The 24,757-nt window shown below is 38.4% G+C and overlaps 3 protein-coding genes across 4 annotated transcripts; 1 reads left to right on the forward strand and 2 right to left on the reverse strand.

Moving 5' to 3' along the window:
• Nucleotides 1-4,953: 4,953 nt before the first annotated feature.
• Nucleotides 4,954-10,863, reverse strand: LOC111223833 (polymeric immunoglobulin receptor-like). 2 transcript variants are annotated; one of them, XM_022748117.1, is made up of 8 exons: nt 10,739-10,863; nt 9,766-10,110; nt 9,552-9,633; nt 9,111-9,337; nt 7,802-7,898; nt 7,364-7,452; nt 7,145-7,194; nt 4,954-7,033 (listed from the first exon to the last, which is right to left on the reverse strand). In XM_022748117.1, the coding sequence occupies exons 1-8, from the start codon at nt 10,785-10,787 to the stop codon at nt 6,926-6,928; spliced, it is 1,047 nt and encodes a 348-aa protein (XP_022603838.1). In that variant the 5' UTR covers nt 10,788-10,863; the 3' UTR covers nt 4,954-6,925. The 2 variants fall into 2 exon arrangements, with proteins under 2 accessions (XP_022603838.1, XP_022603839.1); XM_022748118.1 differs by having other exon boundaries at nt 7,802-7,895; nt 10,739-10,862.
• Nucleotides 10,864-15,051: 4,188 nt separating this feature from the next.
• On the reverse strand, nt 15,052-17,362 carry dad1 (defender against cell death 1). Its single transcript, XM_022748113.1, has 3 exons — nt 17,041-17,362; nt 15,855-16,026; nt 15,052-15,281 (listed from the first exon to the last, which is right to left on the reverse strand). Exons 1-2 carry the CDS (start codon nt 17,249-17,251, stop codon nt 15,896-15,898), a joined length of 342 nt encoding a protein of 113 aa, XP_022603834.1. The 5' UTR covers nt 17,252-17,362; the 3' UTR covers nt 15,052-15,281; nt 15,855-15,895.
• Nucleotides 17,363-17,874: 512 nt separating this feature from the next.
• abhd4 (abhydrolase domain containing 4) lies at nt 17,875-23,747 on the forward strand. Its single transcript, XM_022748108.1, has 8 exons — nt 17,875-18,073; nt 19,568-19,653; nt 19,895-19,993; nt 20,111-20,399; nt 22,259-22,446; nt 22,531-22,642; nt 22,750-22,936; nt 23,129-23,747. The coding sequence occupies exons 1-8, from the start codon at nt 18,024-18,026 to the stop codon at nt 23,216-23,218; spliced, it is 1,101 nt and encodes a 366-aa protein (XP_022603829.1). The 5' UTR covers nt 17,875-18,023; the 3' UTR covers nt 23,219-23,747.
• The last annotated feature ends 1,010 nt before the right edge of the window (nt 23,748-24,757 follow it).

The following is a 24,757-nucleotide window of genomic DNA, read 5'->3' on the forward strand; positions in this document are numbered from 1 at the left end:
GTGTGCGGTGCTTCACTGTAGCTCTGCAATGAGACGGTGCAGTGTCCCAGAAAACATTTGACCCCCGCTGTGCTGAGGATGCACTCATGATAAGTCTGCACTGAAAATTACTCTGTGTTATTTCTTAGATTGTAACATATAACCCATGGGCATCATCTGCCTCCAAATGATCAAACTCACCTTTATATCCCCTTATGCACTCAGAGCAGGTCAAAACTAAGTTGTTGCAGCGATAAATTATACAGTGCCAATGGTACTATAGAAGCATGAAATAGATATTGATCCTTGTGAGTGCTTCTTATTTTCTTCAACATCTCTCTAGCAAGGGCTGGCGAGGTTAGGCATAAAACGCAGCCTAGGGTAATTATCCCACAAGACTCCACTTTTATTTTCTTTGATTTTATGACAAATGCAGTTTATGGTAGAAGTAAAGTAAACGTTCACATTAAATGATAAATAACGAAATTTAACATTTGCATTTAAAACTTGTCATATTATATGTTTTTTGTTCTTTAACTAATCATTTATTCCACTCGAATGTTTTAGGAGTTTGATAGCACTTTGTAAATAAGGCATGTGTCAGCAGTGCACAGTCTTCAGAAAGTGAATCTTCTTTCTGAAGCAGAAAGGTTTTTAAATGCAAATATCAAGGATTCATATTTGATAGAATTCTGAAATCCAATATTATCAGTGAGCGCACTGATAGGACTTACATCAAATAGTCAAAGTCAGACTCTAAGGCTGAGAGAAATATCAGTAATCTTTAATATTTCTAAAGTTCAATAAAACACCCTGCAGATAATTGATTAATATCATTTGAGGGTGTTTTTTAACGATACACAGTTGTACTTTTGCTGTTTTACTGTTCCTGAAAATGGAAAACAGTTGTGTACTAGTGTTAAAACTTCCACCCCTTCCAAAAACATTGTAAGAGGCAGCAACTCATTTGAAAAGTTGATATTTAAATCAGTTACCTTCCAATTTGTGCAGTGTATGCCTGCTAAAATAAGGAAATAGGCCCAAACTTTTGAGAAACTCGGTTCTACATTTTGTCCTCTTTTTCTGGGAAAGTAGAGATAGTCATTGCTGTATGCATGATAGGCCTCTTTCCATGCTCTGCCCATTGTTATCGCCATGTATTTTCTGCAGACAATAAGAACACAATGCTTCTTGACCCAGTTGGACCACATTGCAGGAATGCCGCTCCATGCTGGCAATGACATTTAAAATCACAATCCTCATTGTTGAGGGAGCTGAACCCTGACGTAGCCCCGTCAGTAAATGGTCAAAACAGACAGTTTTTCCTCTGGCATTTTCCATGACTATTTCAGGAAGAAGCAGCTATTCTGCTGCTATTGAAAAAATTCAACTCAGCCTCAATTAAATGTCAGAAGAACCTAAAATGAATGTCTGTAACACATTATAATTGCATTCATAGTGCATTATGCAGTAATAGCTTTATGTTTACTCTATTCTAATAATCAGATGTCTGTCACACTTCTAAATAAATTCTCATGCTGTTATAAAAGGCTGAACACGTTTTAAGTGTATTATCCTTACAGCATCTCACAGTCTTCATCAGTGGATGGAATCTGCCCAATTAACTAACTCCATCCACTGGCCATCAAGATTTTTTTTGTCCAACTACTGTTTCCAAGGGCAAGATTAAAATTTGATGTTCAATAGGTATAATGACCATCATGTCATATCATAACATTAGTAACATAACATGGACTCTATAATCATGCTTATTTTGAATTATTTATTTAAGGCTTCATAGAAAGTGTGAACCTTTACTCAAAATATACACATGATCTGTTTGTTTCTGGTAACACAACAATGAAATGTCTTAAATTAAAGTGACATCAAAATGTTCTTGTTTGTAAATGCAGGATATATTGCGTTTAAAGGTCCCATATTATATAAAGTGAGATGTCCATGTCTTTTTTGACTATAAAGCAGGTCTAGGTTCTTTGACCACTCAGAAAACAGTCAGCCAATCAGAAGAGAGGCTCAGAGCCTCCTCTCTCCTGATTGGCTCACCGACCTGTTGTTACTAGAGCTCGAGAGAGAAGCCTGAGAGAGGAGATGTAAAACTACACTGAGATGGTTTTTGGTGCTTAAAAACACAACTTATATGTGACCTTTAATATGAAATGGTATCTTCATGGCATCTCATGAGCTGCTTACAAACTGTTATTGACATCCTGGCAAAAGATCATAAATTATCATTTAGTTTCTCTTATAATCTGTCAATATGTTTGCATTTGCAAGGTGCATTGTACTGTGCACCAGGGATCAATCTTTGGCCCTCTTTGACTGCCACGCTCTCTCTAGATTTAGTGAGACAAAAGAGTTTCAACAATGTGAGCTATGCTCATTATTTGGTCATTTAAAACCTAAACAAAAGTATAAAGAATCACACTGGAATCCACAGCTCTATCCTTTTAACAATAACAATGTAAGGAGACAGGCAGTTGGTGCAAAGAAGGATAGAATGAGACAGTCGCCCCAAGAAGAACAACATCACCCATAATTCCAGCGAGTGCCCCAAAACAGAAAAAAGGCGGAAGAAAGGTGATGGTTGGATGGGGCAACAAACATTAGCCCTCAACACAAGAGACTGCTGTTTTTCTAATCATACTGTTCCCAAACCCTAACATGACACTGAAGATCTCCTCTCCTTAACAAAGTTTAATTCTAACCCAAGTCACAATGTTTAACTAAGTACATATCTAAACCAAAACAACCCTGATCTTTCTCTAAACCTAACCAAACAACACCTTAGTGTTGTCCATCAGTTTTGAGTGACACTAAGAAAATATGTCATCCTGCTGATAGAAGGAAATGCGTCTATGTGTCGTTCTAGACTGCCTGGATCAACAAAGTACTTCAGCGTTTATTTTGGAGGACTTTTTGGACAAAAATTAATAAATAAAAAATCAATTTTATCTATTCATGTAGGAATAAAACTAGACAAATAGGAAAGGCAAAAACTTCAGCAATAGCTTCTTTGTGTTCGAGGTTCCATTCTAACATAAGTTTTATTTTTTTTGTACTTCTGAATCATATTGAAGACAAATATTTTCTTTGTTAAATAGTAAAGATACAGCGAATACTCCTCCACGCTGCCGGTGCCTTCGGTTTTATTGTCCCTTATGACGCCACTCATCTCTGTCTCAAGGTACTACACTACTTGCTCAGGGTTTTAAAAAAACAAACATTGAATATTACACCTTTTTTTAAATATGAAGGTCTGTACGGTGGGTCCTTGTAAATCAAGTAAACAAAACGGTATACATGTTTGTCCTCAATGACTCACAACTGGTTGAAACTGAAATTTTCATACACACCCATTCATTTAGTTACTTTCCACTCTTAATATGATTAATGTTCTCATTGTTAATAGAAGTGAGAAGGAAATGGTAAGTGTTTAATAAATATTCCTACAGTGAAGCTTATGGTGGACCTGTGATGGAGTATTTAAAGGCTTTATATCAGTGTATGGATAGTCTCCATCGTCCAGAGGATAGCCGCATATCTCAGCCTTTCAAGTTTTTTATAGTCAGGGAAATTGTTATTTTTATCCTCATTAAGCAGCATCCTAATGCTCCGGTCCACTTGGGTCCTGGGTGAACTAGAATAGTGCAGTATTTAATGGGGTGCGTATACTCTTGTGCAAAGCTTGGCCTTCATAAACAATTGTCACAGAGCATAGAAGAGTTGCTTATCCTTCAGCCTAGCTGTCCATGTTTCCACTGACGCCTTATTATCTGCAGCTGCTGCGCACAAGGTGAGTACAAATGTATTGATTGTCAGTGCCCATAAATGGGAACACTCAGGGGGTGTACGCATCCAGACGCAAGAAGTGGAATGTTTTCGTATTGAATGAATGCTAAGATGTTTAAATGTTGTGTTTTTTCTGTAGAGCCCTGCGGTGACTAGCAACAACCTCCTGCTTTTCGTCACTTTCTCAACAGAATGTCTGATCAGGAAAGAAGGAACATTTCTTCTGTGCATGAGTAGACACACAAACCCAAGCACACACGCCAGCAATACATTATGGAAAGAGCATATTTCATACAGGGTTGACCTCCATCTAGTGGCTGAACTGATTCCGCTTGAAAGGCATTAAGATTAATGACTGAGTCCCTGTAACATTCAGACAATGGTGAAACTCAAACCAGACCAGAGTTGGCTATAGAGAATAAAACAGAATAGAATTCATAAAGTATTCTTTGAAAATAAAACAAAACAATTCAAAAACCTTGGTGATACTGCAGTAACATAATAGCACCACCAAACCATGACGTTATTGAGCACTCTCCATTATAAAGCTGGTAAAGAAAACTAAAACTATTAGCCTACACACAAAGAAAAGTTTCATTATAATGGAATGACATTTGTTTCTACCCCGCTGCTCTAATTTAACATTTAACTTCACATTTATTAAACTAGGTAAGTCCTGCTGAAGGTGGAAGCCTCTTTTGCAAGTGAGATCAAAACTGCTGCATAAAAAGTTGCAGACAAAATCAGGTCACGGATTAAACAATCTTCAAAACAGATAAGAGTGCTAAGATAAGGACAAAGTAAGCTAAGAAAAGATACAAGGAGTCATTTACCATGGCATTTAAAATAGTCTTGAATTCTGATATCAGATCTCTCAACTTGAATTTCTTTTGCAGTGGCTGCATAGAGCAGAAAACACGAAGTCTTTCATTCCCATTTCCATCCATATGTTAAGAACAGACAGCAGAAATTCATCTTATGATCTGAGACACTGATTGCAAAATGATATGATGAAATGATGGAGGTTTGCCCAGAATGGAGATATAAATACATTTATACAGATGACTCAGTCGACTCCATTGACGGAAAAGCAACTCAATGCAGAATAGTAAAAATAGAACAGGTTTTTGTGATTCAAACCCAACACCAAAACACTAAAACCAATGATTTTTTAATGATTTTTAAATATATAAAAAGGTATAAGTGAAAAGCCAGAACCTTTTGTCCCTGAGCGGTTGGCATTGCTTACAGAATTGCAGTTGTATGCTCTTGTTGTTAGCTCTTCAGTAGGTTAATCTCTGTGGAGAGATTAACCTACTGCACAGTAAGATAATTTTTTTTCTTAAATTTCATGTAAATTGGACATTATAGAGAGGAATACTACAGTAAAAGCTTTAAATATGCTAACCAGAGACCAGAATTACACCATGCAACTCAGTGCTAGGGGTGAACATGGAGGAATCTGAGCCTACAGGATCCCACAAACACTGAACCTTTGAAATTTAACTTTTTACAAATTGTGATTTTCTGTATCACAATTCAAAAACATGGACTTTGCACATATGAAGGTGAGATCCAGTTATGACTCGCTGTTCCCAGCTCTAGCTGGTTACACAGCTGCTGTGGTCGCCTCATTAGCCTGTTGAATTTATAATTCTAACACATCGTTTGCGGTTCAGTATGAGAACAGTCAGCACAAGCATGAAATGTAGAGCTGTTTTTTTTCTTTCTCCTTCTAATATATCCTGTTTTGATTTGCTTATTTCTGTCTTAAAAGATAATCTTATAAGATCTCATAACTATGTTCATATCATCAGCATTTGCTACCACAAATTCTCTGTCAAACAGACTGTATGCAAGCAGAAATGTTAATTAGCCATTTCATTATTGCGATAAACTCTGTAGCAACAAAAACTGAAAATGTGCCTGTGTCAGTCCCTTGGGATCTTTACCGTCTTAATATTATTAATTCACATTGGACTTATTTCTTTGGGACAGATTCTTTCCAACAAATGGCCATTTGGAGCTGGCAACAATTCCAACACCATCTTGTCTCAGTCCATCTTTTACAGAGCCCAATAAACCAGTAAGAGTCAGCGTGCATGACTACTGCAGTCATTAGACTTGAAGGTTACATTGTTTTTTGATCAGCATGATTGGTGTTAAGTGCTGATATAATTAAAACAGATTTCATTACATATCTGGACTCCTGACAGAGCGAGAATGAGACAGCATCCCAGAGAGACAAAAAAGAAAGTATTGGGAAGACCTTGAATTATATTTTCAGGATATTTAATTAAAATTGAACAATTGTTCTGAGCAAGTTCCTCTGGAAAACAATTACTTATCAAACTCTATCCTGGCCCTTTATGCTCCCCCAAGCTCTATATCAAAGTTTTCAACTAGCTAGCAAACAATCAAGCATTTAAGCTAGCTAAAGAGCTGGATATTTCCCTCAGGAGTTGGTGGAGACCAAAACACCAAAGTAGATATATTTTATATATATTATAGATATAAATATATTAATGTTGTTCCGCATCTGTTGGATGTGTGATAGGCTAACAAGTTCAACATATAAATTGAAAAGGTGATAATTATGTCATAGTTGTGTTTGCTTGTTTCTGCTGCCGACAGAAGTTTAACTTTGTTTCCTCTTTACTTAATAACACATTATTAAGTTCTTTCAATGAAATTTAATAATACTGATACTCTCATCAGGAAATTACAGACACGTAAAGTGAAGTGTTACTATTTAATTTCACCACATCATAAAACTGAAGTGGGGAAATAATTATAATCCTGTATGTTTTTATATTTTTGGACAAAAGAAATCAACTTTAAGTATCTAAAAATACTGGGATCAGATAACAATATAATGTACATGTACAGCTAAATAGGTGGAGAATGTATCAGTGTCCTTAGTGGTAGTTATGGCCCTGTTTTTGACCAAATTAAATAACGGACCACATGATTATGTGTCTTACAATAAGGAAAGCATATGGAGAATAGCAAGCAGAAAACACCATAAATGTCTTTAAATGTGGTGTCATATGCAATATACAAAAGACAGTAGAATTAGATTGAGCTAACAAAAATTACATTCAGTTACAGGGAATAACAGTGAATGCTGCACTGACTACTGAATACTGACAAATTCATTACATTTAGTATGTACGTCCTGGGAATCCCTGTTGAGGAAAACAACAGTAGCATCCGGCAGGTCACCTACATCTCCTGAATACCCCTGTGGGAGACAAAAAGAAAAATGAGTACTATAACACTTAAGCATAAGCTTGTTAATGGTGTTTTTAAAGTGTGTAATAAAATAAGGACAGATATTTAAATGGGGGCTTACACTGAGCCTTGCCTTCATCTCCTTAACTTGTCTCAGCACAGGATCCTGCTCTACAAATGCAAAGAGAGGATCTTTAAGCCACATATATATAATGCGAAGATCTTACTCAGGTATATTCAATGCATTTACAATATTTCATAGACCCACTGAGGCGGTTAGTGGCATGATTCTGCTCTGATTTAATATTAAAAAATGCAAACAAACGAGAGGGTGCCTTACTGTGTAGTTTCCACATCTTTCTTGCCAATATGGCCAGACCCACAAGGAGCATTAGAGAAGAGCACACCAGCAAAGACTCCAGGATGTGACTAAAACACAAACATGCAACGGTCTGAACAGATAGTCCAGGAAAAAGCAGCTCAGACTTATGCTGCATCTGTTCTTACACAGTCACATGACAGCCAAGATGATGACTGATAGATTTTCCTTGGCAAGAATGGTATGATCATTATCTGTGCTCGGCTGAGCTGAACTTGGGTGAACTCCATCACAACGGTATAGATAAGCATCCATAATGGGTAACAGTGTGAACAGCAACACATCAAACATCAAAGGCGTTGTAAAGGACGTAGAAATTTTATGTGGATTTTATGTGTGGAAAAAGTAAATAAATGTAATGTGGGAAAGGACAATCATAAAGAAATGCTTCACTCTTACCTGTGACTGCTCCAGGACTCCTTAGAGATGGGTTTGGGTGGAGGCAGGTGTGCAACAGACTGACTTGGGGTCAGTAGAGATGTCACAGACACTGCTGCTGAGGATAAAAATATTACACAAAGAGCTGAAAAATTATGTGTTATTATAAGAATAAGAGTGTAGCAGTATCCACAGAGTTCTATCATCAATATTCTTGATAAGTGACTTTATAATCAATACCTTGTACTGCTGGAGACCTAAGAGTGTCTGCCATATGTCACAAACACATATTGATCTGTAATGCTGCACTTGGCTATTTCTCAGTTTAGCAGCTGCAAACTGATCGGGGGGGAGGGGGACACACGCACTCAGGGAACTGTGGCTCCTTTAATATCTACAAGGCCTGGTTCAAATAGTTGTCAGTGACATTTCAGAGTTTCAAGTGGCAACTCAGATCACCATCTACTGCTCTGATTTGCCTGGTTTCCACCCACAAGGCTTAACAGATTTTCTATAGATTCTTCCCAGATTGAAATCTCACAGTGAAATCTGAGCTTGTGAGATTTGGATTGGCTCCGTGAGACTCGTAGGATTAGTTCTCTTTTTTTTTTCTTTTTTTTTTTTAAAACTATTTTTAAAGCAGCACTAATAAACATTTTTACAGTAACAAAGACTCAAATGACACGCAACGTGAAAGTGGTTGCTCACAGTGACAAACTCAGACAGAGTTATCAACCAACACTGCAGCTTCCCCCAGCTGTATTGAGCATTTTAGTGCTCAATAGAGCTCATTAAACTCATTGTTTTGGTTGTCATGCCTGCAGCATTACCACTTTGTTTCTCTCACTGGTCTCATGAACCTTGTTTTCAGCCATGGCAGTCAGATTTTTTATTTTTTTTCTAGCAAAAATGCTCTGATAAAACATACTGTAAAATATCTGCCACCACCAAACAGCAGCAGATAGACAAAGTTAGCTAACTGGTGGCACATTTAGCAGCTAATGAGTTGGATACAGTATTTTTCTCAGGGGTTGGTGGAAATAATAATAATTTAAAAAAAAGCTAAAAGTAGAGTTAATATTGGATTTGTATTCACCAGGAGGTCAGAAATGCAATTTCAGTAGAATGATAATCATGTGGCATTTCAACTTTGTAAGGTGACAGTATGCCAAGGTTGTGTTTGCTTGTTCCTCTGCTGCCACATGCTAAAAAAAATTGAATCAATACTGCTGTAGATAAAAATCTTGTCTAGTGCAGCTTCAACAAAGTAGCATACAAAAGGGGTTAGGGTTAGATTTTAATATGAAACACTTTAAATTTTTAGACCTACTAGTCGTGGGTCGCGGTGTGACCAGCACCTGCACAGATATCTGCTGCTGTCCTGCAGAACACCAGTACCAGCCAGCATCTCTCATCTGCAGCTTCTTTAAGGTTACAGTGAAAGCCCCAGTTCTGTCATCACTGATGGCCACTGAAGTGTCTTCGTAGCTCCCGTCAGAACCTGTCGCCAGACAGGAGCTCCAGTCTCCACTCCGACACCACTTCTTCTCACTCTCTCTGTTGGCAAGCAATCACAGGGGGAGTCAGTCAAGGCTGACTGTCCGTCAGCGTTTGACTTGGATTGAAGATTTCAAACAAATAACCATTATTTCTGGAGTTTATTTATGCTTTAAGAGCATTGTTTTAAAAGTGAGGGTTCTGCCTGGTCTGATTGGTAAAATACCCAGAAAACTGACAGAATTGTAACACGGTGAATGGGAGAATCAAATACCTGAATCTCACACTGTATTCACATTCAGCTGTGACACTGCTCCCTTCTTCCCCACTCAGTCGGTTGTTCACCACTAACATACCTGCAGGAAAGAAATCAACTTAGAATAAGAGCTTGCATTTCTAACCTGAGCGTTTTAAATGCATGAAAATTTTTATCTTTTTTCCTCAAGGATAAATAATGCTTCATGAGTTCAAATCAATCCATTACTCACCATGATTGACCTTGATGTTAGTGTATTCGACAACATCAGCACTCCACACACCACCTATCTCCATGCCACACATGTACCACCCAGAGTCATCCACCTTCAGGTCATTCATGGTCACGGTGAACACCTGGTGGACCGGGTCATCTAAAATGCTCACTTTGTCCACAGCTGGATCGACTGAACGGGGGTCATCTGTTCGGGCTAAGCTGGTGCAGAACTCCCTCATCCTCCCACGACACCAGTATTTCACATAGCTGGCATACTGTGGCTCATAATGACACGGGACTGTGAGGGATCGACCCTCCAGGACTGAAAACTCTTCCATGGTAGTTACCCCACAGAGGAAGGCTGATGGAAAGCAGAGATGGTTGAATGCTTGAACTTAAACTTTCAGTCATGCTGCAGTCAAAGCAGAACGGTTTCTCACAGTGGACATTTCTTATCTGTGATTGAGTAATGGGGGAAGTGGCCTTGAGCAACACTTAGTATCATATTTATGGTTCCAGTTTCCTCTGTACAAAACACTTTTCCTACTTTAAGTTCCCTCTCCATACTTCTTATTCCAAAATTGGATTATCCCTCTATAATACAGATTTGGGGGGACAAATATAACAGGCTTTTGAAGACTTGACAAAATAAACATCAAACATATTCTTGCCAAGGGGCACACAGTACGGAAGAAAAAAAACAAAAAAAACAAAACAAACACAAAAGCTTTCTCTGGTTCCCGCAGAAAATGGCAACTTTAACAGCCCTTCTAGTCTGTCTTCAACAAATGATAAATACAGAAAACTCATAAAATAGTAAAGAGCATGAGAATCATCTTACATTGTAGCACCAGTATTGGCCAAAAGCACAGTAATGAAGTGAGGGGGTTTGAGAATAGACATTAATCATCCAAAGAATTAGCTGCAGAAAGAAAGCAGCTGCAAAGACCTCTTTGTAAGAATATGACCTTAGTAGTCATAGTAATTACCTGGGATCCATGGTAACAGGCTGAGAGTGAGTATGACGAGCTGCGGCATGTTTCAGTGTCAGTTTGAGGTTTACCAAGTAAGTCCTCTCCCTTGTGTAAACACAGACTCCAGGTTCCGCAAGGCCCACTTCCCATTGGTCATGTGACTGTGAGTTGGATCCAGATGTTCCAGATGTTAACCATGTAGGCACCAGTTAGATTTTAATAGTGGGAGATACTTTTGGAGAAAGGAACCCTAAACTGACACAAATTAGACCACGGACCCCCGTCTGGTAAGATTTGTGATTTTAGATGTTTTATTTAAGGAAGTGTTTGAAACCCATGACCAAAATAGTCATACATTATGTCATTGTGTTACTTATGGATGAAATTATAATGAAAATAAATTATTCCTCTTTTTGCTGAGAACCCAGGGAAAACCTCTCAACCGGCTCCACTTTGAGAACACATATGACCTAAAAAGTGCATTTCCAGTATTTTTTTTATTAGCTAATGGTTAACTTTACAAGGTTGGGAACACCTTCACTGAATTCACCATTACCAAATGCAAAATATGTGAGAAGTTCTATAAAAATAAAATATTATTAAAAGAATTTTTGTAAGCCATTTGCTAACGTGAATCGCCAATATCCCAGGGGGATTTATTCACATTCTCAGACACTCCCTGTGTGGAGTAAACCTCCAAAATTAGCAGCTAGCAGGTGGTTAGCTTATGTTAGCATAAAGACTGGAGTCAAGGGAGAACAGCTAGCTTGGCTTCATCCAAAGTTAACCCACTGGCATCATTAAAGCTCACTAACTCACATGTTTATGGGGCACATGTCACCCCATTTTTATGCCCTAGGTTTATCTATACATTAAACAAACAAGATATAGGGTGCCTGCATGCTATGCTATGCTAAGCTAATTGCCCTCTGGCTGTAGCTCTGTATTTGGCGTACAGATGTGAGAGTGGTATCAATCTTCTCATCTAACTCTCTGCAAGAAAGCAAATAAGTGTATTTCCCAAAAATGTTCCAAAAACTATTCCTTTAAGGTAAAACACATCATTCTTACTCATACATCTCCTGTTTTTTATTATTTTAGTGCTCTTTTTCATAGCTTATTCTTCTGAGCAACCAAACGCTGAGTGCCCTCACCCCCCATGGATGCAGATAATTCGGTTGGCAGGCTACAATGAAATTATTTGATTTTGATGCCTGAACACATTGGATTTGGTCCAGTCTTCATTTGTTGGATTAAGCTTCTACACACACGCCCCTCAGCCACTGAATTAACAAACAATTATTCCAAGCCTCTCATTTTGCTCTGTGAAGGGTGTCAAGGATGTTCCAAAAGTCCCTTGTTTTTGTCTTTGCCTTTTTAGGCCTTATATGGTCATCCATTTCCTGGAAAAATGTAGGCAGGCCTCAGAATCGAAACTCAGCTTGTTCCCCTGGCACATCTCAGAAACGAAACATAACTTTCACAAAACTAATAATTCCTTGGCAGTCAAGTTCCATGACATATCTGGATATTCTAATATTCCTTTTAGCTGTGTGAGAGACTGGTTTACATTTCTGTTTGTCTCTGTTATAAGAGACATGAAACAGACGTTACTTTTTATGAAGTTGTGGCATCAAACTAAGCAAGATTATAACTAGATAGTCACAACTCTTGCTCTGTCTAACAGAGTAAACCTGATTAAAATATCAAGGAGAAAAGATCCTCTATCAGTTTCTCTGCCATCTTCCCCCGCACTTTTTCGTCAAAGCTCTGTCTCTGAAACGTCTTCATACTGCAACCTTGCATACATATGATTTAAGCAAAATGGTGCCATGATGCCTCCTAATGTTTGTTTTTATATTTGGGATTGTAATATTCATTGCTCAGTGGTTTGACAGTAATACCAGCACTTTGCTCAATAGGCCATTAGTCAAACTTGATGTTAGTTAATGACATTGTTTTCCTTCGAGTGTGAGAGCAAAAAGACAAATCACAATCCAATTTACTCCAGCATTTTAATTTCATGGGACTTTTGAAGAAAAAGTTTACTTGATTTTATGCATTCTATGCAATCCACTTTCAACTTTTTTTAAATTATTTATATATTCATCTTTTTTTATTTCTGTCATTATTTTATCATTATTATATCTCATTTGACATGCATGTTTTTAATATGTTTTTATGTTCATTTTATGTCTGTTTATGTGAAGCGCTTGGTGCATGTCATTTCTTTGTTGTAAAGTATTTTGTGCTATTAAAGGTGCTATAGAAATACAACTTTTTTTATTGCTGCATATCAGAAGGAAATATTGTACTTGTACTATTCTAATATTGTACTATTGACCATGCAACAGTATATGAAATAGCTTGAATGTACCTTGACCAAGCACAGCATTAAAATGTGGTTTACATCTAAATGCATCTGTAATAATTATACAATATTTTAACATGTAACAATATAACTGGAACATTTTTCCTACTTTTAAATTTCAAGTAAATGTTGCTGATAATATTTGCATCTTTACTTAATGTTTTTTTGAATGAAAGAATTTTATTAGTAATTGAGTTTACAGTTGAATCCTGCTTCCCTCAATGACAGAAAGTAGCTTCCAGTTACCTTTATCTACATATATCCAGGACAAGACATTGAATGAGTGGCATAATAAAGAATCAAAATGTTATAGAGCTTTTCATAGAGGGCCCAACACCCTCCTTGAAAAGCTTGGCATCAACAACTCTTCGTTTAGATTATTTTAGTTCATGTGTTCAACTTCTCGACTCTCCATTCCCCAGAATCACCACTCCTACTGCTTCCTGCTAACCCCTTTTCAAAAGTAATGGTGCTAATGTCATCTATAGAGCTAGGCAGATTGGCAACCCCTTTGTCTGCTATTAAATCAGCACAGGAGGAGATTTAGATCTAACCTTTACAGGAGAAACCTGTAAACTTCAGCCTATTTTTCATGGCTGTATGCAAGGCAGTTTCATATCAAGCTCAATCCGGTAAGATCTGTCAGACCTAATAGCTAAAATCAGTACATTCTGTGACAAATGTAAGTGAGCATTGGTAATGCCCCAGTTTAAAGCCATTGAGCTGGAAAGTGTTTGACTCCATCAGAAAAGCGGACCCTGCATACTCTGGGGGGTAATGTTCACTGGGTCTGCTGCCCAAGTGGAAGGAGTTCACCCCGCACACTTGCTCTCATTGGTTCAAGGAAACACAGCACTGTAGCCTTCAGCTTAAGAAATGATGCAGTCAGCGGGTTCAGAACTAGTTCTACATTGTTTTGACGGTGGTGGAGGAAATAGTCAGATCCTTTATTTAAGCAAAAGTAGGTGTAGTTTTCTGATAATACTAATACTAACAAGGCATTTTTACACTGTGCTTCTACTAATGTATAAAAAACAAACAAAGTTATTCAGAATCAACCCTTTCAGAGATTATATTATTGGATCATTATTATTGATACATTAACATGTAATCAGCACATAACTGTTGTGGCTAGTGAAGGTGGAGCTTTGATCACTTAATATTCTGTTGGTTTTAATGCATCATGTTTTATTTGTTTCTAATATATTTTTGTGTGTAAAATTTTAACCTGCAAAGTGATTAGTCACTAAATCTGCCAGATAAATATAATATGGTAAAATGTACTCCTTGCCTGCAAAATATAATAGAGCTGAAAGATAGATTAGCATAAAATTTAAATGCACTTCTTCTGAAAATGAACTTAAGTTTCCATTACTGTGTAAGGAGCCCTTCTCCTACCATTTCTCATAACCAAATGGATTTTGTTTTTTTTTCCTTTGTCGCTCTTCAAACAGTCAGTTCTCTTTGCAATAAGCAGATCTAAATGCAGACACACAACTCCACCAACACTGATGTAAAAAGTCCTGCTGTATGTATGAAGCTGCAATATGAAAACACAGGTCAGTGTAATAAAGGAAGGCTAGAGAGAGATAACGTACCCGTACAGCAATATTCCCTCATCTGATGGATTTAAAATTTCATTTAAAGAAAACTAAAGAAAACAGAGGGAGATTGTGATGTTCCAATGTGAGAATATTAGATGATATAATTTATCTTTTTATTTCAAACGATGCTTGTTTAGAACAGCATCTGTTAAGTTTAATGCTTAAGAGATTCAGATCCTTTGACTGTTTTTGGACAGGCACAGTATATGCAATAGTCTAATCACAACCATGTTTATTTTTCTCTATCTGAAACAGTTTATTATTACTGAACGCAATTTATTTTGACTTTTATGGTTAAAAACAAATTGGATGGACAAGACTTCATTATAAGAACTGCTACGTTATTCACAAGATGACCATTTCAGTTGTTTTTTATTTCCTTGTGTCAGTGCAAAAAGGGAATGCTTAACAAATCTTTACATTTAAAAAAAATGACAGAAATTAACCATTTTATCAGTAAGAAAATTGTACTGCATCACATGTGACAAGTTGCAACCAATTCAGTGTTGAAGGTGGGATCGCACAAAAGCAGATGCAGCATCATGTCTTGAAGGGGAGGTTTGATAATTTCTCTTCTCGTGAGCTTTAGGGAAAAAAAAGAAAAAAGAAGTGGTAGGATTAGTGACATTGAGGTTATGGAAGTTGTTATTAAGAAGCAACTGAGAAACAAGAAAACAGTATGGCCTTTCCCCCTGTCCGCTGGTCTAAAAATTTAATAACAGTTTTCTAGCAAAGGGAAAGCAATATGTGGTATCATGTGGATCTCCCCTGAGAAGTGAGACTGAAGTCTGCCTTATCACATGTACTATACGGAGCTGCTCCACTGAGAAATAAGTAAGGACCTGGCATGGATGGTTAATGTGACTGAGAGCACCCAAAGGACAAGGGTATGTGTCGTGTTTTATGAACATAAAGCAATATAGTAAAGTGTATATCTGTTTTAATATCCCATTTATTGTCCACTGAGTGACTGTGTGCTATAGCGACAGATGGATATCGCAGGTTTGGGTTACATTCTTGTAGACTTTCTCATATTCAAAAAAAGACACTGATGGTAGTTGCGCATAAATATATCTACACTGTAGCAATGGAGCTGAATAACATTGACATTTTAAGAATCAGACTTTAATGACAAACATGTATGTAAAATATACACCTTCTGAGAGGGGGGCACTGTAAGTTGGGTCCACATCCGTTTCAACCAATGAAGTTCATCACAACCAGATGGAGGACAGTGTGAGCGAATAGGAAGTCAGCGAAGGCTCTCTCTGGAGAGATAGACAGGAACTCTCCTTTGTTCTGTGGATTGATCTGGATACGAAGACACACTGGGAGGAAAAAGACATGAGGATTTAGTGTTAGTTTTGTACACCTGTACACCCCTAAATAACACAGATGTATTAGGACTACAACTTAAGATCACTTTCATAATCATTTAAATTGTTAGTTTTCAATTGTCAGTTTATAGCAAATATAACCACAAATATTTTCAATTCATAAATTCATCATAATAATAATGATGATCATTTTCCCTTGAGCTATACTGTAGTTAAAAAATCCTCTCCCTCAGTGAAGTAACAGCTTAGTTGTGTTCACATTAGTTTCATCAAATTTTAAAAGCTTCCAATGATGAAATAGTTAAGTATTACTTGAATTTTAAGTTTGACAAAACTTATATCACCATGCAGTAAAGATGAGATAATTGGCAGATTAATTGAAAAAAAACATTTAGAAACAGATTAAATGCGATAAACATCATTATTATCATATCAACCCAACTGCAACATCTCACCCAGGTTACTGTTTTATAGACTTATTCACAAGTCATTTAGTCATGTCAACATAACCCGAGTAACAGGGTTTTCACCATGCTCCAGCTCCACTATGAGAATACAACAAATTATTAAAATACAGTCGGATTATTAGATACATCCAGTTAAAACTAATGCATTTTGATGCTTATACCCAGTTAAAACTGATGGCATTATAGCCGCCATGAAGGCTTTAATGTGCAGAGTTCAATGACACGTTTGTGCTTTACGGTCATTTTCGGGGCTGTAGTTTGTGGTGCTATTGAAGTGCATTGCGTTACATATTATAAACTGTGTATACATATTATAAAATAATCAGGTTGTTTCTAATATTTAGTCTGATAAAAAACAAAATAAATTAAAAAAAAAAAAAAGCTGGCTGCACAGTATGCTATTAGCCTGGCTAGCTAACCTGTGTCTGCACACACGATTACTAAAAAGGCCACTCGACCAGCGGCTGAAACCCTCGAACTTCCGCGTTGTATTTTGCACCGACAAAACATAACAACATTTAACTGGAGTTATATTTACCTGCGAGGATGAACGAGCCCACACATGAGATGAAGCCCGACAAAAAGCTGTTGAAGGGGAAGGTGCCAACCAGCAGGCAGTAGAGGAACTGTAGAGCTCCCGTCAACAAGATGTACAGCAAATAAGCGTCCACCACTTTCAGCTTGTTGGGCGTCGAAGACGTGTACTCCTCTAGAAACCGAGAGATAACCGATATGACTGAGTTCGACATGATTTCTGCCTTGTAATTTACACAAAATGTGTCAATAAGCGAGGTTTGCACCGGTCCTCTTCCTCAGTCGAATGAGTGACGTGTCCTCATCAACCGGAAGCGGCCTTGGTGTTACAAAAAATATATTCCGAGTCACTCGGATCGAGGAGCAAAAAGACGGTTGTTGAATAAAGGATAATTGGTGCCGCCCACACAGAGTCCTTTAAACAGAGATATGCTAAAAGTAAAATGATGTCTCACTCTGTCAGTATTTCGAGATGCAGCTGCGTTAACCGCCTTATTGATTATCACAAATTTTAGAGGGACCCGAAAATGCCTGATCTATTAATCACAGAATCTCACGAAGGTGAATTTTTTCCTTCAGTGTTGAATTTCACCAATTATTAACCCACAAAACACACACAGCAGCAATACACCAAAATAATACACATAATGTACGTTCATTTGCTGTTTGTCACCAACAAACAGGGACTGGAAAGTGCTAGCGCTTTTAAATACACGCAAAAAAGCAGGTTTTCTCAATGACCGTGATCGCCTACTCAAACTTTGTATTAGATGGATGATGAGTGACGAGTGAGGCGTTTGCTTGCCGTCAATGCGTCTTCACAATAGACGATCTTTGTGTGTGATCAGCTGATTTAGGACTTTGCGAGTTACAAAACAGTAGAATAACAACAACGTGCAGTAACTTCGCGTAATTTCAAAGAAGGTACACAGGAATGCATCGCAAACCTTGATTTAACTGAATATAGCCACCGGAATATGTCAACCAATGGATCCTGCTACAACCGCAGCCCCGATACAGAGCGACTGTGAGACGGAGTGAGTAACTCACAGCCGAAAAGCCGAGTACAAACCTCCTTCTGCGCACTGTTTTACATGACCTGCTAGCTAAACTTACAAAAATGTTTATTGTGTCGCTTTCTCTTTTTAAGACACTGTGTGTAAGACAGTATTTTACTGTAGTGATGTGTCAGTGCACCCTGAAGCTATGTATAAATATAATGTTAGATGTTCTCAGACTTATTTAGTGTGACAATGTGACTTTACACTTATAAGAATAAAACCAATTTTATGTAGCCTCCTACCTTTATATCACAAATGCCGATATCTCTGTAAACTGTGACTTGAACGTAAACTAGTCTACTGCTGAATTACTGCTGGAACTACCTGAATCAGTAGTGTACCATTAATAGGCATATAGAAACCACATCCAACAGGAGTGGGGTACCGTGTGTTATAGTGGTTAAATTAGATTGTGTGGATCTGTCCTTTTTAATTGTCACTGATTGAAAAGGGAGAACAGCAGTGGGAGAGCCACTTATCCAAATGACTCAGCAAATCTGAACTGCCGGTTGATTGGAGAACAGGTGTAAGGTGTGGAGGTGTACCTGCTGTATGGATGGTGGAGGCAGAAATGTGACACTGGCCAGTTTCCACCTCCATTCGGAGCGGAAGGGGTGGGACGGTGGTGGGTGGGGAGGAATTATAAACCCATCTCAACTCAGTTTACCCACCTTTTTGTATTTCAGAATAGCAACTAAAACGTGAGTAAGACCCTTTTGTTGTAAATGTGTTGAATTAAACTGCCTGAAAGAAAAAAATAAAGATTATGAATAAGAGGTCATAGGTAACCAGGATACATATTAATCACTACATCACTGCGGTGGGTCATGGCACTAACCAAGGGTGGACAGTAACAAAGTACATTTACTTGAGTACTGTACTTGGGTGTATACACTTAAAAGATCAATATTGTCCCTTTGACTCCACTACATTTCTGTGAAGTTCTTGTTGCTTTGAAGTAGAGCTTTTAGTCAATGCAATTAATTTCCTTTTATTTTGAAAATGTTGTGCTTGCAGCATGTTTGAACAGCTCAGTTTGAACTTGGCAGTGGCCTAACGATGGCTACGTTAGATAAAGATGAACCAGAAGATTGTTCACCAGAGCACCATGGTCTGATCTAAAGTGCATGTTTGGAGTTTTGGAAATTAAAAATCTGACTGAACAACTTTCACTTGTACTGGAGTAATATTTGACCAGGAGTATCTATACTTTGACTTAAGTAATGAAGTTATATATTTTGTCCACCTCTGGCACTGACTTTGATTGACAGCATGATGGTCGTGAAACGTGACACTCCTGGGTGTGTGTTATTTGCACAGAGCACAAGCACTAAACGATAATACTGACAGCACTGGCTTTAACCTTGGACTCTCTCCAGGTGCATTAGTGCTGTGCATTCAGCAAGCACTGAACATTTCCTCTATCTGGTCAGTCTTTACATGACTTTGTGTTGGTTCCTCTCCTGTTAGGCCACATTCAGTCTGGAGCTGGTGGCCTTCCTGGCGTCCAACCTCCATGTCCCTTTTGAAGACGACAGAGTCCAAGATTCTCGCCTGTAAGATTGTTTTCACTTGTACTGGCTAATTATATAACCACTTGGAATTAATATGAATGTAAGTAGGCACTTAAATTATATATTAAAGCTGCTAACCTTTTATAAAATGTCTGTTTTTTCCACTTTGAGTGGCTGTAAGTAAAATATGACAGTTATTTACTGACTTATGTGTCACTGGCTACAGCACAGAATTTCATTGAGGATATACTAATCATTACTTTTCTTTGCCTCATCACGACAGGTATTCAGAATGATCTATGGGCCAGGTTTGTGACCTTACCAAACCAGGATCGAATATGGACTTTGACCCTCACCAACAAGGTGTTTCACAAACCTGCAGGTAGGTGACTACCCTTCTCTCAGTCTTTGTTTATCAGGAGGCAGCAGCTGTAACTCAGTGCTCTATGCACTATAAAACCTGTAACAAAATTCCTCTGTTGCCCTACTTTTCTGCTAGCCGCTAAGACTCCCCTGGTGATGGTCCATGGGTTTGGAGGAGGGGTAGGGCTGTGGATCAGGAACCTGGACGCGCTTTGCCGATCACGGCCTGTCTACGCCTTCGACCTCCTGGGATTTGGCAGGAGCTCCAGGCCTCCCTTCCCCTCAGATTCTGCCAAGGCAGAGGAGCAGTTTGTCAACTCCATTGAAGAGTGGAGACAGTCTGTAGGCCTGGAGAACATGATCCTGCTGGGGCACAGTCTCGGGGGGTATCTGGCGACCTCATACGCCATCCAGCACCCTTCCAGGTAGTAATGCTGATAAGATACTAACTAAAACCATATGCAAAACATCAACACATCAGGAATGGCTACAACACCAATTTAGTGTTTTCGGCTGCACCGCAACAGCGAGGCCAGCCCTAGAAACACGAATGTCCATGACTGACTGACTGAGTGCTGAAGTTACACCATTGGCTGTTACTCTTTCAAAACTGGGGGGATTTAAAATAAAAACGATCTTCATCCAGACGACCATTTTAGCTCTGTATTGGAACCAAACACTATCCATACTTTCACACCTCACCATTCATGTACACTAGGCATGTGTGTGTGCCAGTGTAAACGGGAAGCACTACTACAATTGGTTTCTTGCAGAAAATACTACAAACAAGGAACAGCAAAGGCAGTTGTAGCATTAAAATGCAGAATTTAGCTGCACAACAGCTGATAGCAAAGACAACAAGGTCAGTAACACTTGTAATTCAATATCCATTTTGCCTTCACCACTGGTAGTGGTGACTGATAAAGAGATGCGTTGTAAATGAAATGAGATAGTGTGGACGTGGCCTATGTCCCTCATTCAGTTGATCAGCTTGGAAGTGACTGCTGGTTAACATGGTCTTAATGGGACATGCTTAAGTCACTTTCATACAGAAAAATATGTAAATGAGAACAGCTTTATCAGGAAATATATCTGAGTTTAAGATAACTACTTTTTAGTTGGTCAACTGTACAGTTTTAAAAATATTTTTATGATCTTGTTTTATTGGAGCTGGTTGCTTAAAGTGCTAGCATTTTGGGAAATGCCCTTGTTCACTTTCTTGCTAAGAGTTAGATGCCGCTCTCATGGTTGTATGGTAAATGTGGAGCTACTGCCAACAGCCATCAGATTAGCTAAGCACAAACACACCTGTTAAACCACAGCCTGTCATTTTTAACCTTGAGTTTTTGTACGGATTAAATAAACAAAATATTAAACATCAAATACTGAGCTTTAGAAGTGCTGGTGGTCAAATTTTGTTTCCTATGATCAGAGCCAAACTAACTGGTTACCCTGTTACCCTGTGTCTTTATGCTAAGCTAAGCTAACAGACAGCTAGCTGTAGCTTCACAGGTATGAATCTTCTCATCAAACTCTTAAAAATGTTAGCCTACTCCTCTACACAAACCTTAAAGCTGCACTAACTGATATAACAGCATCTCCCCTCAGCTCTACAGACTATTGCTTTGGTTTTATGGCTTGAGACTACAGTAAAAAGGAGTTTAAAGAAGTGTTCACCTGTGGGCACCAGGTGACTTACAATGACCCCTAATGAATACTAATGTTGCTCAGTGTGGATGAGTAAATAGGCAAATGTTTGCTGACACATTTGTCACAACCACTTTATATCCATCCATCCAACCAACCATCCATCCATTTTCTTCCACTTATCCGGGGTCGGAGGACTTATTTATGCTTGTCAGAATTTATGTTTGCAGAGCTGCTCATGCAGTACAAACAATATGTGAATATAAAGTAAATGAGGAGCTAACGTTTGAATCCTTTTATAAGTTGATAATTTGTCTAGTGTTTGTTCACAGCTTTTTCCACTGCTCCCCAGTGGCCAGAGGAAATCAGTTAATGCTGCTTTTGTTTTAAAACGTATAAAAATGCCAGTAGGAATCTGCTGATATGGTTGAAAAAATATCAGATATTGATCTTGAATTTTCACGACCCCCTTCAAAAGTGCATCTGTATTGTCTAGTAAAGAGACAAAGCAAAAATTAGACAAAAAAAATATACAAAAAGACAGCAATGTACGCCACCTTTATGTTATGTGTAGGATGATGACAAATAAATGCCAGTTAATATAATATCATAATGGCCTTCTACTCTTTTCTTCCAGAGTGTCTCATCTTATCCTGGTAGACCCCTGGGGTTTCCCTGAGCGACCACAGACACAGACCGAAGAGAATCGTGGTCAGGGGACAGAGGTGGTGAAGAGGCCGTCCCCCCCACGCTGGGTGAAAGTTATTGCAACAGTGGTTTCCTTCTTCAACCCACTGGCTGTCATTAGAGCAGCAGGCCCATGGGGTAAGACATGTTACTGTTTATCTAAAAGTGTGCTGTGCCAGATAACACTCTGTCCACTCACCTCACAGTCTGACACTGATTCAGGCCCGGGCTTGGTGAACAGATTCCGCCCCGATTTCAAAAGGAAATTTGAAGATCTGTTTGATGACGACACCATGACGCAGTACATCTACCACTGTAACGCCCAAACCCCGAGGTCCGCCGTCACACACATCACATAATCCCTTTTTTAACAACAGAATATAATGCCTGCAAAAAGCTGACCCATTTTCTCTCTTTCCCTCCTCCTCCTCCTCCTCCCAGTGGTGAGGTGGGTTTCCGTGCCATGTCAGAGTCTCTGGGCTGGGCGAAGAGGCCCATGCTGCAGCGGGTTCACCTTCTGCCGCCCTCCATGCCCCTCACCATGCTGTATGGAAAGTGGTCCTGGGTGGACAACTCATCTGGGTACAAAGTGGTCCAGATCAGGGACCAAGCCCACACCAGAGTGCTGGTGAGTGGAAATGCAGAATACAGACATGAGGGAGATGTTATCCAATTAATATCTATAAATGGTGTAGTTCAGCTTTGAATTAGTGTACTTTTTAATTCAGTTCATAATTATTTTTGTCTTCAGTAGAGAAATTTGTGTCCACATAATCACTGACTGTGTTCATTATCTCTGTTTATCTGTTCCACCCTGCAGCTGATAAATGAAGCGTCTCACCACGTGTATGCTGATCAACCAGAGGAATTCAACAAAGTGGTCGAAAACATATGTAACTCTGTTAACTGACTGTGCGTGTGTGTGTGTGTACGTGTGCGTGCCCGTGCAAGGGCTGAAAGTATGGAGACAGTTCATCATGGTGGTTTTAGCAGTGCACGTGAGGCATGATGGATGGTTTTGCTTTGGGGCAAATTGATAAATGATGTAGCTCTACATACGTGAGCTTGAATTCTATTCTCATTGTACCAACTTATTAATATCATTGTGATAAAATCCTTTGTCGATATGTGTAAGCCAGTGTATTTAATAGTAGTATGCTACATTTATTTATAACATATGATTGAATTTATTTGTGAATTTAAAGTGTGTTCATACAGAGCCTTGATTGAAATGCTTAATCCAGTGCTGTATCCTGCACTGGGTTTATGTGTTACAGAGCAACCACTTCACACTTTTTAAATGTGCCTGACATCAACCATTTAAGTACTGTATGTCATATTTTCTTTGACTGCTGTTTTTCCACTTATACCTCTCCTACTGTGTCAAACAGCTATTTGTATTTTATACCTTTTAAGATAATAAATGCTCATTTGTCAAACTGTCGGCTGTAGGTCTGCTACTGTAGAAATCTACATGTGATGCACTTTCTGACCCAACCAGCAGAGGTCAGTAACAAGTGTCATTTCTATGAGGTTTACAGTGCTGAAGGTTTCTACCTGTCTGCTGTGGAAGAAACGCTGCCTATTTAAAAGTAAATAGATATTATCAGCAGAATATATTTCAGGAGTAAAAATACCCATAATGTTTGCACAGTAGCCCCTGTCATAAGGGTTTAAACAGCATTTTTATGTAATTTAACCATTCTATATACTGTTGGTCAGTTTAATTTACAATAATGTATAATTAAAGAAAATTAATAATGAAAATATTCAAGGAAAGCACAATTCTATCAGAATTGCACTTCTGCACAGTACCTGAGCAGAAGTAGTTAGTCATATCCACCACTGCTGTCTGTGCTCTACATCATATGTTCAATTGTTATAGCCTACTTCATGTCTCCCGGTTAGTGGTGGAAGATGTAAAAGCAGCGAGGCCACTATGTGAAAATACTCCATTACAAGTTACATGTAAAAAAAAAACACATACAGAGCAAGACGTTTATACTGTACATATGAGCATGAGCAACAAATATAACCCAAAGCACCAAGTCCCATTGCCAGTGAAGCCAATGTATCTCCAAATATGGGGATTAAGACTGAATAAACTTGAATAACTGGAATACATTTTCCTCAGTTGAAAAAATCCTTCCATTAAATCATTCAATCCTTTTGTATTATCTGATTCATGCACTGACACGGTGTAGGAGGCAGGGCTGTTCATCATAGCTCATGAAAAGTTGACATTTTGGATGATTTTTAATGAACTCATGTAAGGTTTTATATGTAAAAACTTAACATGAAAAGTAACCACTATATATAGCTGTGCTAAATTAATGCAGTGGAGTAACAAGTACATTATTTCCCTATTTATTTTTTAGTGGAGTGGTGTATTAAGTACAATGCAATGGAAAGACTCAAGTACAACAACTTCAAAATTACACTACAATAT

This window comes from Seriola dumerili, unplaced genomic scaffold, assembly GCF_002260705.1.
Source record: "Seriola dumerili isolate Sdu_G_001 unplaced genomic scaffold, Sdu_1.0 BDQW01000116.1, whole genome shotgun sequence".
In the NCBI taxonomy this organism is placed as follows: Eukaryota; Metazoa; Chordata; class Actinopteri; order Carangiformes; family Carangidae; genus Seriola; species Seriola dumerili.

What these genes read in the sequence shown, in the direction of transcription:
- dad1 (XM_022748113.1), bottom strand. Translation starts at nt 17,251, where the DNA reads ATGTCGAACTCAGTCATATCGGTTATCTCTCGGTTTCTAGAGGAGTAC. An exon ending in GGGCTCGTTCATCCTCGCAG is followed by an intron (nt 16,027 to 17,040) that starts GTAAATATAACT and finishes TTTTCCTCCCAG; the next exon opens with TGTGTCTTCGTATCCAGATC.
- abhd4 (XM_022748108.1), top strand. Translation starts at nt 18,024, where the DNA reads ATGGATCCTGCTACAACCGCAGCCCCGATACAGAGCGACTGTGAGACG. An exon ending in CAGAGCGACTGTGAGACGGA is followed by an intron (nt 18,074 to 19,567) that starts GTGAGTAACTCA and finishes CTCTCCTGTTAG; the next exon opens with GCCACATTCAGTCTGGAGCT. An exon ending in GGTGTTTCACAAACCTGCAG is followed by an intron (nt 19,994 to 20,110) that starts GTAGGTGACTAC and finishes CTTTTCTGCTAG; the next exon opens with CCGCTAAGACTCCCCTGGTG.
- LOC111223833 (XM_022748117.1), bottom strand. Translation starts at nt 10,787, where the DNA reads ATGCCGCAGCTCGTCATACTCACTCTCAGCCTGTTACCATGGATCCCA. An exon ending in TAACATCAAGGTCAATCATG is followed by an intron (nt 9,634 to 9,765) that starts GTGAGTAATGGA and finishes TCTTTCCTGCAG; the next exon opens with GTATGTTAGTGGTGAACAAC. An exon ending in AGATGAAGGCAAGGCTCAGT is followed by an intron (nt 7,034 to 7,144) that starts GTAAGCCCCCAT and finishes TGTCTCCCACAG; the next exon opens with GGGTATTCAGGAGATGTAGG.